At 46.4% G+C, this 17192-nt stretch overlaps 1 protein-coding gene across 1 annotated transcript in view; it reads left to right on the top strand.

Annotated features, from left to right (window-relative positions):
* The first annotated feature begins 1438 nt into the window (after nt 1–1438).
* MSMB (microseminoprotein beta) overlaps nt 1439–17192 on the top strand; it is a 63725-nt gene continuing 47971 nt past the window's right edge. Inside the window, exon 1 of the mRNA XM_054503008.1 lies at nt 1439–1504. Within this exon, the coding sequence (XP_054358983.1) occupies nt 1442–1504 (63 nt within the window). The 5' untranslated portion in view covers nt 1439–1441. The remainder of the gene's footprint in view (nt 1505–17192) is intronic.

Below are 17192 nucleotides of genomic sequence, written 5' to 3'. Positions count from 1 at the left end.
AGAATAGATTCTAGTTGACAAGGTCTTAGCGCATCAGTGGAAACATTTCATTGTCCAGGCTCAGTATTTCTTCATTTTCTTGCACACGATTCAGCAGATGGAAAATTTCCTGCCATCTGCCATCCCACCTGCCATCCCCCTGGTGGTCCCATAGGTGGAACAGAGCTGGGCGTGAGCCTCAGAGAGCTCTGTGTGCAGATTCTGCAAGGCCACACCTGCCCTGCCTCTTGGAGCAAGTTGCTCACCTGCTCTGAGCTCCAGGTCCCTCCCTGGTGCAATGAGCATAGTAAGCCCCCGCCACATGGAGTTCTGAGAACTGTGTGGGATCCTGCGTGTGCAGTTCTGGTGCTCATAACCCTGAGGTGCTTGTCCTCCAGCTAGGCTGTGTGAAAAGGAAAAGAGAAGAGCCAAGGGGTTTGCCCCCTTGCACACACCTTAGTCTTCCTCCTCCCTTCCTCGTTTCCCCTCTGAGTGACTTGCATCCCTTGAGTGTGTCTCAGATGATGCAGAAGGCTGTCCACAGCCGGCGACTGCCCTCCCCACTGTGTGCCTGCAGCTCTTGTCAGGAAATGGCAGGGTTGGTGGGGAAAGGCATTGAGGTGGCCATGGGGTCCCCTGCCCAGGTGCCACTTACTTGGAATCCTGTACTCCTGGGCCCAGAGATTCCGGCAGGGCTGCCCGCAGGCTCTGCCCACAGGAGAGCCCAGCTGCTCCTCCCCCTACCCATGGGACAGGCCTGTGCTTGTGGAGTCCTGGCTGGAGCTGCCCTCAGGCAGAGGTAGTGCAGGCTGCTAGTGGGTGAGGGTTCAGGCAGCCTAGTGAGAAGGGGCCTCCCCCTCTCAGCTCCTCCTTTGTAAAATGGGTGCTGGGCTGAGACCTCCCTCACTCTAGGGGTCTCTGGGTAGCAGTTGCTTGGGTCTTGGCAGCCTCTCCCCTGGAGGATGAGGTGGGGGCACCTGGCCACGCCCTGGAGTGATCAGTGCTATAGGCCCAGCATCCCACAGGGGTCCGGGAGTGTTGGGGTGATCAGACCCAACAGCAGATCGTGGGAGTGACAAAGTCTGGCAGAGTCAAAGGAATGAGAAAAAAGACAGTTTGAGAGAGAAAGTGGGACCAGGGGCCATCCGGAGTGTGGAGGCTGCAAAGGCCCCGAGCTCTGTGAGTCCATGCTATTTATTGGTGCTCAAACAAAGAACCCGTGAGGATATGGGGGTTGAAAGGAAACAGTGTATCAAGTGAACGAGAAACATATAGCTGCTTGAGATAATGGGTGTGCTAGAAGCAAGGAGCCAGCAAGTCTAGCAAACATGCAAGCCCTGCCTCAGCTTTTTCTCCCAACACTCAGCTTTTCTCCCAACACAGGAGCTTTTGGAGGTCACTTCTGGGGCCTTTGCTAAGCAGGCCACTCCTTGCTTCTCCTGCAGACAACAAGGTTTCCAGCATGATTATTGCAATGACCAGTGGAACAATGATGAAACATCCCTTTTTGGACACTCTCAAAGAAGTGAGTTCAGTTCGTATTTATCAGCATTTTGCTTCATGTATTTTGGTAATTACTACTCAATGCCTTCTTTCCCTTATGCTGAAAGGACTTGGAGCCTGGGGGCCACCATTTATACCCTGAGTGTGGCTGATTATAGGAAAGACCCAGTAATTCCAAACAGGTTAGCCAGACACCAATATGGAGCCTTGTGATCAGGTTAGGGTTAGAGAAGGGAAAGGCATCCCAGGTGGCTTTCCCAGGGCCACCCTGGGAAGGGTCGTCTAATCTGCCCCAAGTGAGTTGGGCCACCCCATGACTATTGCGGAAATGACAGCGTGTCGTATAAATCCCACCACACCAGAGGGGAGGGCGGAAGGCACTCCCTGAGAGTGGGCTGCTGGCTGGAGAAGGCTGTGGCCCTCAGAGTCTGGCATTCTGCTGCCCCCAAAGCATGGGGGCAGGACGCTGTCCCCTGGGCTGGGGGTCTGCTGCATCCTCACCCCTGGGCTGGGGGTCCAAGCTAGCTCTGCTCTCTGTAGATAACAGCAATTGCAGGCATTCTGGACCATGTGTTTGCAGTGGAGGATGGCTTCAAGGCCCCAAGAAGCACCAATGATGCCGTGAGTGGGTGGAGATGAGGGGCTGGGGGCCTGGCTCACTCTCCCTGCCCCGCCCCACCCTTCCTGTGTTCCAGCTTACGTCAAAGACATGTCTTGAAGTAATGTCGGTGGAGTTTGCCTCTGCGTGTGTAGGGAGGTGAGAGCTGCAGAGGCCCTGGGTTAGCCAAAGGGTGGTGTGCACGAGTGCATGTGTGTATGGAGCATGTGCATTTGTTTGGTATGTGTGGGGAAAGAGGTGTGTGGGGAGTGAGTGTGGTGTGTGTTTGTGGTGTGTATGTGTTTGGTGTGTGTGGTGTGTGTATGTAGTTTGTGTGGGTGCAGTATGTGTAGTATGTGTGGGAAATTGTGCTGTGGGAGGCTTGATGTGTGTGAAGTCTGCAGGGGAGGGTAATATGTGATCTGTGTGTTGTGTAAATGTGTGTGTGATCTGTGTGTGGGGTGTGTATATGTGCTGTGAGTGTGGTGTGTGTGGGGTGTGCATGAGTGATGCATCTGTGTGTGTTGTGTTGTGGGTGTATGTGGTGTGGGAGCTGAGGAGGTATGTGTTGTATGTGTGTGGGGGTGTGAGTGTGTGTAGGGGGCATATATGCATGCGTGTGTGGGGTATGTGCAGAGTGTATGGCATAAGCTGGGGTACTGTGGAAGTGTGTGGGAAGGGTACCTGGTGGGTGGTGTCTAGTGTGTGAGTTTGTTGTGTGGAGGAGTCGGGAGTGTACTGCTTGTGTGTGTGGTGTGTGTGTATGGGATGTGTGGTGTGTGTTTGCTGTTTGTGGTATATGTGTGCTTACTGTTTATGTGTGTCTGTGGTGTGTGTGTGTACAGTGGGACTAGAGTGGACGTGTCGTGTGTGTCATATGTGGGTGTCTACATGGGGATATCTTGTGCGTGTGGCATGTAGGGAAGGAAATGGTGTGATGGCATGTATGTATATTTTGTGTGTGCAGTCAGTGGGTGGTGGGTGTGTGCCATGGCTGTGTGTGTATGGTGTATGTATATGTGTTTGCTGTTTATGTTGTGTGTGTGGGGTGTGCTGGGTGTGTATTGGGGGAGTGGGGAGTGTGTGGTGCGTGTGTGATGTGTGTGGGGTGTGTATGGGATGTGTGGTGTGTCTTTGGTATTTTTGGTGTGTGTGTGTTTGCTATTTGTGTGTGTGGTGTGTGGGTGTGTGTGCTTCGGGTGTGTGGTGTGTGGTGTGATGTGTGTGGTATGGGGTGGGTTGAGTGTGTTTGTGGTCCAGTGTGCATGGGTGGGTGGGTGTGAATGTGTGGCCCACATGGGTGTGAATGTGAGTGTCTATTGGTGTGGGGGCAATATGCGGGGGTGGTGGTGTGAGTACCTGTGTACAATTAGTGTGTTGTTACCTCACAACAATAAGTTTAACTCTAAAGCAAGAAAAGACGTGTGAGAAGCTCTCAGGGAAACACTAGCAAATGGCATGGAGTATCAGCTAACCCAGACCACAGGGCAGAAGCAGCCAGGGCTCCTTCCAGGAAGGCCAGGCAGATGCAGAAGGTGAAATAGCTGTGAAAATTACCACATCAACAAACCGGGAAACAGGAACCAAGCGGTTATCTCAGAGGATGAAGAACAAGAAGTGGGGGCATCAACATGCCACAGCACCCTGGGAGCAGAAGGAAACCTCCATAGCCCAACAAAGGCGTCCACACAAACACCCTCGGCTCGCCTCAGTGCCACAAGATCAATCCCAGCATCTGTCCCTACTGTCTGGAATTAACAGTGACCTCTTGCCATCTGGGTTCCCAGCATGGGTGGTGACAGCCTTGTGTGGTCCTCTGTGATGACCCCTGTCTGTCCTGACCTCCGCCTGTGCGCGCTGACACTCCGCATGGCTGGCATTTATGCAAATGCAGCTGCTGGAGAGGAAGAGAGCCCTGGGTGTCCTCCCTCCATGGGGACAGCACAAGGCTGGGTGCCGCTGGCCCAGACCAGCAGCTAGGTTCTGGCCTCCCAGTTCCTCACTGCAGGGTGCCCTGGCAGTAGGCCGTGAGGACAGACACACCGTCCGTGTCTGAGCTCTGCTTTCCATGGGCACACAACCAGGAGCAAATTGCCCAATGTCAGCGAGCTCCAGAGGTGCCTCCCATGAACAGAAAGGATGCTGTCAGGCCTGTTGTGAGTCCCAAGGCACTGAGCTGTGCAGGGACTGGCACAGGGCTGGGAGCTGGTAGGTCCCAGAAACAGGAGCTGTGCTGACACTTCCACGATTGGTCCTGGGCTCTGTCCTCCACTCACCTCTCCCCGATGCAGAGCTGAGGATGGGGGTGGAGTAGAAAGGGCTCCCCTCCCCCTTGGGGTCTCTTTCTGCTGCTCCTGATTTAAAGCTGCTCAGCCATGCAGCCAGTGTGACAGCTGTGCTCCTCTGATGATGTCCCCTGGACATGCACAGGCTGTGGCGTCTGAGCAGCCCTGTCAACTCCAGGTGAGGATTGGAGTCGTCACTCTTCCCTGGAGGCAGCTGAGTTGAGGTGACAGGTGCCCTCTGCCCACCAGCTCAGCCCCTCTGCCTCTGCTCACGTGGCCCAGCAGTCACAACCCTGACCTGTCAGCTGTTGGCTGACTTGGGCAAAGCTGCCCCACATGGAGGGTGACAGTCACAGCAGGGAAAGGCCAAGGCAGGAGCCTGAAACCCAAATGCAACAGAATGAGCCCTCTCAGCAGGCTGCCACTGAGAAGCCAGGAGGGTTCCAGGGAGCCCAGGAAGGAGGCCAGGGAGGGAGGCATGCAGCCCAGACTCCCCCGTTCAGTCCTGGGCCTCGTATCCAGCCGGGCAGAGGCCTCTGCTGGGCTCACTGCTCCAGGCCAGTCCTGAGCCCATCCCCCACACATGGCTGGAGGGTTTTGGCAGGCGCCTCCCTTCTTAAGCCTGGCAGATGTCTGAGGCTCTTAGCAGGACCCCCAGGCCCTCCAGGAGCCACTCCCTGTTCTGGGCGCCCTGTGCAGAGGTGGGACCAGGTGGGGCGTAGGCACCCTGCAAGCCCTGCCTCACCTTGAAGGGCCGAGCCCACCTGTCCTTCACAGCCCTGTTCAAAGGGCACCTCGTCCTGGAAGCCTTCCCTGATGACCAGCCCCCCTGACTCCCTGCAGCGCAAGGGCTTGGTCTGTCCCTCTCATCAATCACTTGTCACCCAGGATGTATCATGACTTCTGGTTGTCTATGTCTAAGCATAATTTTCTTCTTTAGTTATTTGGTTCTCTTCCACCCTTTATTGTTGAAATTTTCAAACCTATAGGTGAGTGGAAATGATTGTGCAATGAACACAAACACACCTATATCCACCACTGGGATTTTACAATGAATGTTTGCCCATGCTCCTTTATCTCTCTCTCTCTCTTTTCATCTATCCACCTTGCAAAAAAGGAAAAAAAATGTTTGCAATACATAGAATATATAGTCCTAATACAGCCTAGAATGTAATTTGCAACCACCCTGATTATGAAGCTTTGGGGCAGCCCTCAGTCCTGCTCAGGGTGGCCGAGTTGGGCTGACCAAGGGGTGCAGGCCACAGGCCCAGTTGCTCCCTCCCGGGCACACTGAGCCCAGTGTCTGGCTGGCCAGGGCCCTTTGGACACCTGAGCGAGGAAGATGTTGAGAGTGCTGCCTGATAGCATCAGATTTGGAAGCAGCTGCTGTTGGCCATAGTGGTGGGAGAGCACCCGATGCTTGCCCTGGAGGGGGGCCAGGTCTGGTTGCTCAGCACAGGGCACCAAGCTGGCCTTTCCTGCTACTGCTTTTTTTTTTTTTGAAACAGAGTCTCATTCTGTCACCCGGTCTAAAGTTCAGTGGCACGATCTCGACTCACTGCATCCTCTCCCCCACCGGGTTCAAGCAATTCTCCCACCTCAGCCTCCCAAGTAGCTGGAATTACAGGTGCCTGCCACCATGGCCACCCAGCTAATTTTTTTGTATTTTCAGTAGAGACGAGGTTTCACTAAGTTGACAAAGCTGGTCTCGAACTCCTGACCTCTGTTGATCCGTCCATCTCAGCCTCCTAAAATGCTGAGATTACAAGCATGAGCCACCATGCCTGGCCATTTTTTTGTACTTTTATGGAATTATATGCTTGCTTTATAAAAATGAACTTATTCTACATATATATGTTATTACGTTATTAGGACATGTTCCCAAATGACATACTACATTTTCATCATTCTTTTTTAAAATATTTTTTCGTGAGACAGTGTCTTGCTGTGTTGCCCAGGCTGGAGTGCAGTGGCCTAATCACACGTATATATAATAGAGGCAAGACTTGAATCGAGATCATCTAGCTCTGGAGTGCTGCGTCTTAACCGCTAAACTACAGTGAGTCCTTAAGCTGTTTAACTGAGTTATTGTATGTAACAAAGTGGTAGTAGCTGTTCTTATCTGGAAAGGTTTTTTTTTTTTGAGATGGAGTCTCGCTGTGTCGCCCAGGCTGGAGTGCAGTGGCACGATCTCTGCTCACGGCAAGCTCCGCCTCCTGGGTTCACGCCATTCTCCTTCCTCAGCCTCCTGAGTAGCTGGAACTACAGGCGCCCACCACCACGCCCGGCTAATTTTTGTATTTTTTAATAGAGATGAGGTTTCATCATGTTAGCCAGGATGGTCTCGATCTCCTGACCTCGTGATCGGCCTGCCTCGGCCTCCCAAAGTGCTAGGATTACAGGTGTGAGCCACTGCACCGGGCCTCTGGAAAGGTTTTTAATGATTTTTGCAAATATTAAAAATTACATTAATATGTTAGATTAAAAATATATATATAGGCCAGCTGCAGTGGCTCACGCCTGTAATCACAGCACTTTGGGAGGCAGAGGCAGGCGGATCACGAGGTCAGGATATTGAGACCTTCCTGGCCAACATGATGAAACCCCGTCTCTACTAAAAATATAAAAATTAGCTGGGCATGGTGGTGTGTGCCTGTAGTCCCAGCTACTCAGGAGGCTGAGGAAGGAGAATCACTTGAACCCGGGAGGCATGGAGGTTGCAGTGAGCCAACATCGCACCACTGCACTCCAGCCTGCGTGACAGAGCAAGACTCCGTCTCAAAAAAAAAAAAAAAAAAAACCAACAACAAAAACTGTTTGGGTTTTTTTGAGACAGTATCTTGCTCTTTCAGGGTTCAAGCGATTCTCTTGCCTTGACCTTCTGAGTAGCTGGGATTACAGGCATCTGCCACCACATTTCGCTAATTGTTGTATTTTTAGTAGAGATGGGGTTTCACCATGTTGGCCAGGCTGGTCTCAAACTCCTGACCTCAAGTGATCCACCTGCCTCAGCCTCCCAAAGTGCTGGGAATACAGGCATGAGCCACAGTGCCCAGCCTATAGATTAGATTTTTAAGTGGAAAGGTATTTATTAAGAATCTTAGATCACTTGAGCCCAGGAAATTGAGGTTGCATGCCACTGCACGCCAGCCTGGGTGACAGAGAGACACTGTCTCAAAAAAAAAAAAAGAAAATCCAAACAGTTGTGTTCTAAGTAGGATATGTAGTAATCATGACCTTTAGCATTGTACTGCAGCAGTCCATCATCTAATAAGTGATTGTGTGATCTAAATTCACAACATGGGATGATTGATAATGCTACAAAGTTGGTTTGTTTAAAATTAAAGCTTAATATCCCTAAATAAATCATTATTTTAATAAAACCAACGTGCCATATGTAAAAATAAAATCCACACGCAGAAATCATCTCATTTATAGGGAGAACATACCTCTCTGTGCAATAGTTTTCTTATCTGAAAAAAAAGAGAGATAATAGAGCTTATTTCACAGTTATGTGCAATTAAGGAAATAATATATACAGAGCATTTAGAAATGCTTGGCACATGGAAAGCACTCAAGAAGTGTACATGTCCTCAGCATAATAAAGACCACGTAGGAAAAATCCACAGAGAACTTTATTCTCAATGGAGAAAAATGGGAAGCTTCTCCCCTAAGATCAGGAACAAGACAAGGGTGCCCACTTTCACCATTTCTATTCAATATAGTATTAGAAGTTTTAATCAGACTAGGCAAGAAAAATAAATAAAAGGCATTCAGACTAGTAGGAAGGAAGAAGTAAATTATCTCTGTTTGCAGGTGACATGATCTTACATGTAGAAAACCCTAAATTATACAAAATACCTGTCAGAGCTAATAATTGAATTTAGCAAAGTTATAGGATACAAAATCAACACACAAAAATCAGTTGAGTTTCCATACACTCATGATAAGCAATCTAAAAAGGAAATTAACAAAATTATATTTACAATAGTACCAAAAATAATAAAATACTTAGGAGTGAACTTAACTTCCTTGGTTTACTTTAGTGTGAAGACTTGCACACTAAAAACTACAAAACACTTATGAAAGAAATTAAATACACAAATAAATGAAAAGACACCCATGGTTATGAATTGGAAGATTTAATATTGGTAAGATCCAGTGCCATTCCTATAAAAAATTCAGTAACTTTTTTTGCAGAAATACAAACAAACCTAAAATTTATATGGAATCTCAAGGGACCTCAAATAGCGAAAACAATCTTAAAATAAGAACAAAGTTTTAAGAACAATCTTAAAATAAGAACAAAATCTTAAAATAAGAACTCACACTTCCTTATTTCAAAACTTTTGGCTGGGCGCAGTGGCTCATGCCTATAATCCCAACAGTTTTGGGAGGCCGAGGCGGGCAGCTCACCAGGTCAGGAGCTCGAGACCAGCCTGATCAACATGGTGAAACCCCATCTCTACTAAAAATAGAAAAATTAGCTGGGCATGGTGGTGTGTGCCTGTAATCCCAGCTACTCAGGAGGCTGAGGCAGGAGAATCACTTGAACCTAGGAGGCAGGGATTGCAGTGAGCCAAGATTGCACCACTGCATTCCAGCCTGGGTGACAGAGCGAGACTCTGTCTCAAAAACAAACAAACAAACTTTTTACAAAGCTACAGTAATCAAAATCATGTGGTGCTAGCCATATAGACCAATGGAATAGAAGAGAAGGCCTAGAAATGAACCCTCTGATACATAGTCAAATGACAAGGGTGTTAAAATCGTTCAATGGGAAAAGAACAGTCTTTTCAACAAATGATGCTGTGGAAACTAAATGTCCATATGCAGAAGAATGAAGTTGGACCCTCACTTTACACCAGATACAGAAATTAACTCAGAATGAATCAAATACCTAAATGTAAGACCTAACACTGTAATGATCTTAGAGGAAAACATGGGGGAAAAGGTTCATGACATTGGATTTGGCAATTATTTCTTCAATATGACACCAAAAGGATAGGCAACAAAAGAGAAAATAGTTACGTTGGGCTTCCGCAAAATTGAAAAATTTTGTGCCTCAAAGGACACTATCAACAGAGTGAAAAGGCATCCCACAGAATGGGAGAGAATATTTACAAATCGTGTATTTGATAAGGCATTAATAACCAAAATATATTAAGAACTCCTACAACTCAATTATATAAGAGAAACAATCCAATTAAAAAATGGGCAGAGGCGGGGCACAGTGGTTCACACCTGTAATCCCAGCACTTTGGGAGGCCAAGGCAGGCCAATCACGAGGTCAGGAGATTGAAACCATTTGGCTAACAAGGTGAAACCCCATCTCTACTAAAAATACAAAAATTAGCCAGGCGTGGTGGTGGGCGCCTGTAGTCCCAGCTACTCGGGAGGCTGAGGCAGGAGAATGGCATGAACCCGGGAGGCAGAGGTTGCAGTGAGCTGAGATTGCGCCACTGCACTCCAGCCTGGGTAACAGAGCGAGACTCCGTCCCAAAAAAAAAAAAAAATGGGCAGAAGGCTGGGCATGGTGGCTCATACCTATAACCCCAGCACTTTGGGAGGCCAAGGTAGGCGGATCACCTGAGGTCAGGAGATTGAGACCAGCCTGGCCAACATGGTGAAACTCCGTTTCTACAAAAAATACAAAAAATAGCTGAGTGTGGTGGTGCATGCCTGAAATCCCAGCTACTTGGGAGGCTGAGGCAAGAAAATTACTTGAATCTGGGAGGTGGAGGTTGCAGTGAGCCAAGATAATGCCACTGCACTCCAGCCTGGGCAACACAACAAGACTCCATCTCAAAAAAAAAAAATGGGCAGAAGACTGGAATAGACATTTCTCCAAAGAAGATATACAGATGGACAACATGCACATGAAAAGATGCTCCATATCACTAATCATTAAGGAAATGCAAATCAAAACCATGTTGAGATACCACTTCACACCCATTAGGATGACAATTATCAAAAATCAAAAATAACTAAACAGAAAGTAACTAGTGTTGATAAGGATGTAGAGAAATTAGAACCCTTGTGCACTATTGGTGAAATGTTAAATGGTGCACCGATGTGGAAGACAGTATGGTAGCTCCTCGAAACATTAAACATAGAATTATCATATGATCCCTCAATTTTGCTTCTAGGTATCTACCCAGAAAAATTGAAAGAAGGGGTCTAGGTGTGGTGGCTCATGCCTGTAATCCCAGCACTTTGGGAGGCCAAGGCGGGTGGATCACCTGAGGTCAAGGAGTTCGAGACCAGCCTGGCCAATGTGGTGAAACCCTATCTCTACTAAAAATACAAAAATTAGCCAGGCATGGTGGTGGGCGCCTGTAATCCCAGCTACTTAGGAGGCTGAGACAGGAGAATTGCTTGAACCTGGAGGGCAGAGGTTGCAGTAAGCCAGATAATGCCACTGCACTCCAGCCTGGACAACAGAGAGAGATTCCATCTCAAAAAAAAAAAAAAAGGCCATAGGAGCCTAGGAGTTTGAGACCAGCCTGGGCAACATAGCAAGACCCCATTTCAACTTTTTAAAACAAAAGAATAAAATTTTTTAAAAATTCTATATCTCCTTCAACTCTTATGACCATTTTGGTCAGGCTGGTCTCGAACTGCTGACCTCAGGTGATCCACCCGCCTCGGCTTCCCAAGCAGGGATTACAGGCGTGAGCCACCGCCCCTGGCCTAAAATGATAAATTTTATGTTATATATATTTGACCAAAATAAAGCATTAAAAAAGAAATGTGTGTATGTGTTTTTAACTTTTTCAGCTATTTTAGCAAGGTAGGTTTACATGAAGAGTATGCTATTTGGAAATATTTATTCATCCATTCATTACTCATTTCATAGCAGGGAAACATTCCTGTTTCTCCCCCATGGTGGTGATAAGTAGAAATAGCTTCTTTGAACGTGTGCAGGGTTTCACTGACCTTGGCCCACCCCTGTGACGTGGGGCCTCAGACAGCGATGTACCAACTCTCCGGGAGTCTATGGACTCAGCCTGCAGATCCTGGAGGAGCCACTTCTGGTGGGCATGGGGTGCAGAAGGAAACATCAGACTCATCCGCCCTGCCCGTCACCTGCAGGTTTTCTAAAGTGTGGAGGAGTGTGAAGCTACAGCAAGCCTGGCCCTTGTAGACAGCATCAGTTTTCATTGTGTGCTCTCTGCATCCCAAAGCCAGACTGGTGCAAGATGTGTGTATTTATACATGTACTCCCTGGTATTACTCTGAGTCATCACAGGAAAACTCCAAATCCTCACAAAATCCCTTTCAGTTAGCTGTACTTCCATGACCTGCTTTTGCCTTTTGCATCAAGGTTTTCATCCATGTGTGCTGGATAGTCTTCGACTGTTTTTGTAGATCCACTCTACTCCTCCCCACCCTGCTCTGTGCCCTGGGAGGACGATTTCTACAGACCACATCACTTAGGTCACCTCTCCCCCTGGCCTCAAGCTGGGTTAGGCTGATGGAGGTAGCAGCAGCTGTTGATGTAGGAGGAGAGAGAGCCTGCGGCCTGGATTTCCCTGGCTCCTTCCCCGACAGGCCATGGTTTTAGCAATAATGGTATGTCTTTACCAAAGCTTTTGTCAGGGGCCCTCCCTCTGCCGTGGCCACAGTTCTCTCCCCAGATTCTGATGATGGGTCCCATCCCTACTACTCAGGTGAGAATGGTTCCCTGTTGCTGCAAGCCTCTGGAAACATCGCCATCCCATAAACATCTACAACTTCGAAAATGGTCCTTGTTCTACGTGTTACAGCTCTGCAATCTTTTTTCTAGCAGGACTCTGACTGATACACCAAGAGAAAAAAAAAAAGAGGGCATGCCAGTATGGGAAAAGGAAATCACATCTCTTAAATGCCAGATTAGAGTTTTACGTATGTTATTGCATGTAATCCTTGTGACAACCTTGTGATGAAGATTTTACCATCTCTGCTGTCCTGAGAGGGAAACTGAACTTCAAAGAGAGTGAACAATTTCTCCAAATCCTTCAAATAGTGACTAGTGAAGTTGGGATTTAAACCCAGGTCTTCCTGAAAACAAAACCCATGTTCTTTCCCCTATAAGAGCTGAAGGAGATATATATGTTTTAAAAAAATTTATTCTTTTATATTAAAAAAGCCTGTTGCCCAGGCTGGTCTAAAACTCCTAGGCTCAAGCAATCCTCCTGCCTTGGCCTCCGAAAGTGCTAAGATTAAGGTGTGAGCCACCATGCCCAGCCAAGCTATGGAAAATTTACTTCTATCTATGCTGGAAAATTGTTATGCATTACATCAATCAGTATCTGAAAAGTAAAGTTCCACGTGCGAAATTTACCTTCGAAATTTTAGATTTTATTTATTTATTTATTTTGAGACAGAGTTTCGCTCTTGTCACCCAGGCTGGAGTGCAATGGCGTGATCTCAGCTCACTGCATCCTCTGCCTCCCAGTTTCAAGCGATTCTTGTGCCTCAGTCTCTCAAGTAGCTGGGATTACAGGTGCCCACCACCATCCCCATCTAATTTTTGTATTTTTTTTTAGTATAGACGGGCTCTCACCATCTTGGCCAAGCAGGTCTCGAACTCCTGACCTCAGGTGATCCACCAGCCTTGGCATCCCAAAATGCTGGATTACAGGAGTAAGCCACCGCACCTGGCCAGATTTTATTTTTTTTATTAGGCATTTAAAAATTTAAAAACCACTTCCATAGTATTGGAAGTTCTGGCCAGGGCAATCAGGCAAGAGAAAGAAATAAAGGGTATTCAAATAGGAAGAGAGGAAGTCAAATTGTCTTTGTTTGCAGATGACATGATCCTATATTTAGAAAACCCCATCGTCTCAGCCCAAAAACTCCTTAAGCTGATAAGCAACTTCAGCAAAGTCTCAGGATACAAAATCAATGTGCAAAAACCACAAGCATTCCTATACACCAACAATAAACAAGCAGACAGCCAAATCATGAATGAACTCCCATTCACAATTGCTACAAAGAGAATGAAATATCTGGAAATATAGCTAACAAGGGACGTGAAGGACCTCTTCAAGGAGAACTACAAACCAATGCTCAAGGAAATAAAAGAGGACACAAACAAATGGAAAAACCTTCCATCCTCATGGATAGGAAGAATCAGTATTGTGAAAATGGCCATACTGCCCAAAGTAATTAATAGATTCAATGTTATTCCCATCAAACTACCATCGACATTCTTCACAGAATTAGAAAAAACTACTTTAAAATTCATATGGAACCAAAAAAGAGCCTACATTGCCAAGACAATCCTATGCAAAAAGAACAAAGCTGGAAGCATCACACTATCTGACTTCAAACTATATTACAAGGCTACACTAACCAAAACAGCATGGTACTGGTACCAAAACAGACATATAGACCAATGGAACAGAATAGAGACCTTGGAAATAACACCACACATCTACAACCATCTGATCTTCAACAAACCTGACAAAAATGAGCAATGGGAAAGAATTCCCTACTTAATAAATGATGCTGGGAAAACTGGCTAGCCATATGCAGAAAACTGAAACTGGACCCCTTCCTTACACCTTATACAAAAATTAACTCAAGATGGATTAAAGACTTAGATGTTAAACCCAAAAACATAAAAACCCTAGAAGAAAACCTAGGCAATACCATTCAAGACATAGGCAAAGATTTTATGATAAAATTGCCAAAGGCAATTGCAACAAAAGCCAAAATTGATAAATGGGATCTAATTAAACTGAAGAGTTTCTGCACAGCAAAAGAAATTATCATCAGAGAGAACAGGCAACCTACAGAATGGGAGAAAATTTTTGCAATCTACCCATCTGACAAAAGTCTAATATCCAGAACTTACAAGGAACTTAAACAAATTTACAAGAAAAACAAACCTATCAAAAAGTGGGCAAAGGATATGAACAGACACTTCTCCAAAGAAGACATTTTTGCAGCCAATAAGCACACGAAGAAAAGCTCAACATTCCTGATCATTAGGGAAATGCAAATCAAAACCACAGTGAGATACCATCTCATGCAAGTCAGAATGGCAATTATTAAAAAGTCAAGAAACAACAGATACTGGCAAGGCTGTGGAGAAATAGGAATGCTTTTACACTGTTGGTGGGAATGTAAATTAGTTCAACCATTGTGAAAGACAGTGTGGCGATTCCTCAAGGATCTGGAATCAGAAATACCATTTCACCCAGCAATCCCATTACTGGGTATATACCCAAAGGAATATAAATCATTCTATTATAAAGGTTCATGCACATGCATGTTTATTGCAGCACGATTCACAATAGCAAAGACATGGAACCAACCCAAATGCCCATCAGTGATAGGCTGTATAAAGAAAATGTGGTACATATACACCATGGAGTATTATGCAGCCACAAAAATAAATGAGATCATGTCCTTTGCAGAGACATGGATATAGCTGGAAGCCATCATTCCCAGCAAACTAACACAGGAACAGAAAACCAAACACTGCATATTCTCATTCATAAATGAGAGCTGAACAATGAGAACACATGGACACAAGGAGAGGAATGACACACACAGGGGCTTGTCGAAGCAGGGGCGAGGAGAGGGAGAGCATCAGAACAAATGGCTAATGCATGCGAGGCTTAAAAACTTAGGTGACGGGTTGACAGATGCACCAAGCCACCATGGCACACGTATACCTATGTAATGAACCTGCACGTTCTGCACATGTATCTCAGAACTTAAAGTAAAAAAATAAAAATAAAAATAAATTTGTTATGTTTAAATTTTAGAAATTTGGGAGGGAAAATGCATCTCTGCTAAGAATTTGGAATGCTTTCCTCTTTCTGATGAGAACTGTGTAACTTGGTGGTTTTATGTGTGTTTGTTTTTGTTGCTGTTGTTTGTTTTGTTTTTACTGCTCTGGAAACTAGGAACCTCATGCCCACATTCTGATGCGGTTACAACAGCACTTTTGCTCCCATGAATTCTCGGGTTTTCTTTCCTTATCTTGATTTGCCACTTCTATTTGATTCGCTTCATTGTATAACCTTTGTTTAAAATCTTTTTGGGAAATTAATATAGGAATATATAAAATTAATATATGAAGTTAATCATATATGTCTCTTAGCTTTGCCTAATTTGTAGTTGAAGGTGCCGGCCTAACATCTGAAGGATGGCACTAAGAGGATCAGGGTTGGGTGTAGACAACTGCCCAGCCTACACGAGTTCCAGGATAGCCTGTCCTACAGCAGGAAATCAGCAGGGTTGTGTTTCTTTACAAAGAAAACATTCCATTATTAACATGAACTTCAACATAAGCCAATGATTAAGGAAAGAACCAATATGTACATGCTGCAATTTAGATCTAAAATATAAGCATCCAATATGTAGAAATAATTTCCCCCTCCTTTCATCGAATCCTGTTTGCCTAATGTATTTCATGGGTAACTTGCCACTCAGATATCCCAGGAAGCCCAAAGGCTAACACTGTGGGCTGACAGGTTGGGATGATACCAGCAGTGGTTACGTTCTCACCATCCAGTCGTGTTATAGCTACAGGATCATGAAAGTTTGCTCATGGGAAATGCAAGTTCAAATTATTGTTTCTACTGAGTTGTAATTTCTTTCAGAAATGCCTAGGGTCAGTTCATTCCTTGAATTCCAAGCACTGTTTGTCAATTCCTGGTTCCAAAATTTCTTAAAGTCTAAGATCTGAAAAGGCAACATTGTTTTCTCTTCTAAGAGGTATATGCCTGTTTGTGTTTTAAACAGGTTTGTCTGTAACTGAAAGTTAACTGACCCCAGTAGCAAAAAGGAGAAGCTGTTAGCTTGCACAAAAACTGTCAACCACAGCTGCAGATAAAACCGGGAGGGCTGAAGGGATATGGGACAGATGCCATTAGCATCTAATGCAATATTTAGTAAAAGATGTTGCCTAAGAGGATGATTCTATGGGGAGCTTGGAAGAGCCTGGGTAAAAGACTGTGGAAGACATGGAATTGCCCGACTCACCCCTTCCTCCATCTTCCCCACCAAGGAAGATGTGACGCCTAGCTGCAGGGCTTGCAGCCAATGGGTGGCCTCTAGCTCTTGGCTCTTTGGGGGTCCTCGGTCTGTGGGGTGATCTTGGGTCACCCAAGGTTGCTGCCCTCTTGGGGCAGCCTCATCCAGTGACTGGGTGAAGCAGGATACACAGGCCCCAACATTCCAGTCTGAACTGGACACTCTTTTATTCTGAGACAGAGTGTTGCTCTGTCCCCCAGGCTGGAGTGCAGTGGCACGACCTGGGCTCACTGCAAGCTCCGCCTCCCGGGTTCACGCCATTCTCCTGCCTCAGCCTCCCGAGTAGCTGGGACTACAGGCGCCCGCCACCACACCCAGCTAATTTTTTGTATTTTTAGTAGAGATGGTGTTTCACCGTGTTAGCCGGGATGGTCTCGATCTCCTGACCTCGTGATCTGCCCACCTTGGCCTCCCAAAGTGCTGGGATTACAGGCGTGAGCCACCGCGCCCAGCCTGATGTGGACACTCTTGATGAACACTGTTGCTCCAGGGTGCCCTCCAGGTAGACTGAGGCTGTGCTGGGCCCACAACACAGTTCAGTTTTTTCCTCTGCCCCATCAGTTTTTCCTCTTTCCCTTCCTAGGTGTGGATCTCTAATAAGTATCATGCGCCTCAAACTCCATCTCACTCGTTGCTTTTGGAGAACTCATCCCTTGACAAGTGCACCAGCTAAGTCTCCCTGTCTTTATAGAGAGCACAAGGAGGGGCACCTTTTCCCCATAAAGACCTGCCTGCTGATGGGCTCTTGTTTTCTCTAAGACCAGGCGCTTGGCCAAATCATATTCAAAGTT

This window comes from Pongo pygmaeus, chromosome 8 (genome assembly GCF_028885625.2).
Source record: "Pongo pygmaeus isolate AG05252 chromosome 8, NHGRI_mPonPyg2-v2.0_pri, whole genome shotgun sequence".
Taxonomy (NCBI): domain Eukaryota; kingdom Metazoa; phylum Chordata; class Mammalia; order Primates; family Hominidae; genus Pongo; species Pongo pygmaeus.
This window is presented reverse-complemented; position numbering and strand designations above follow the sequence as displayed.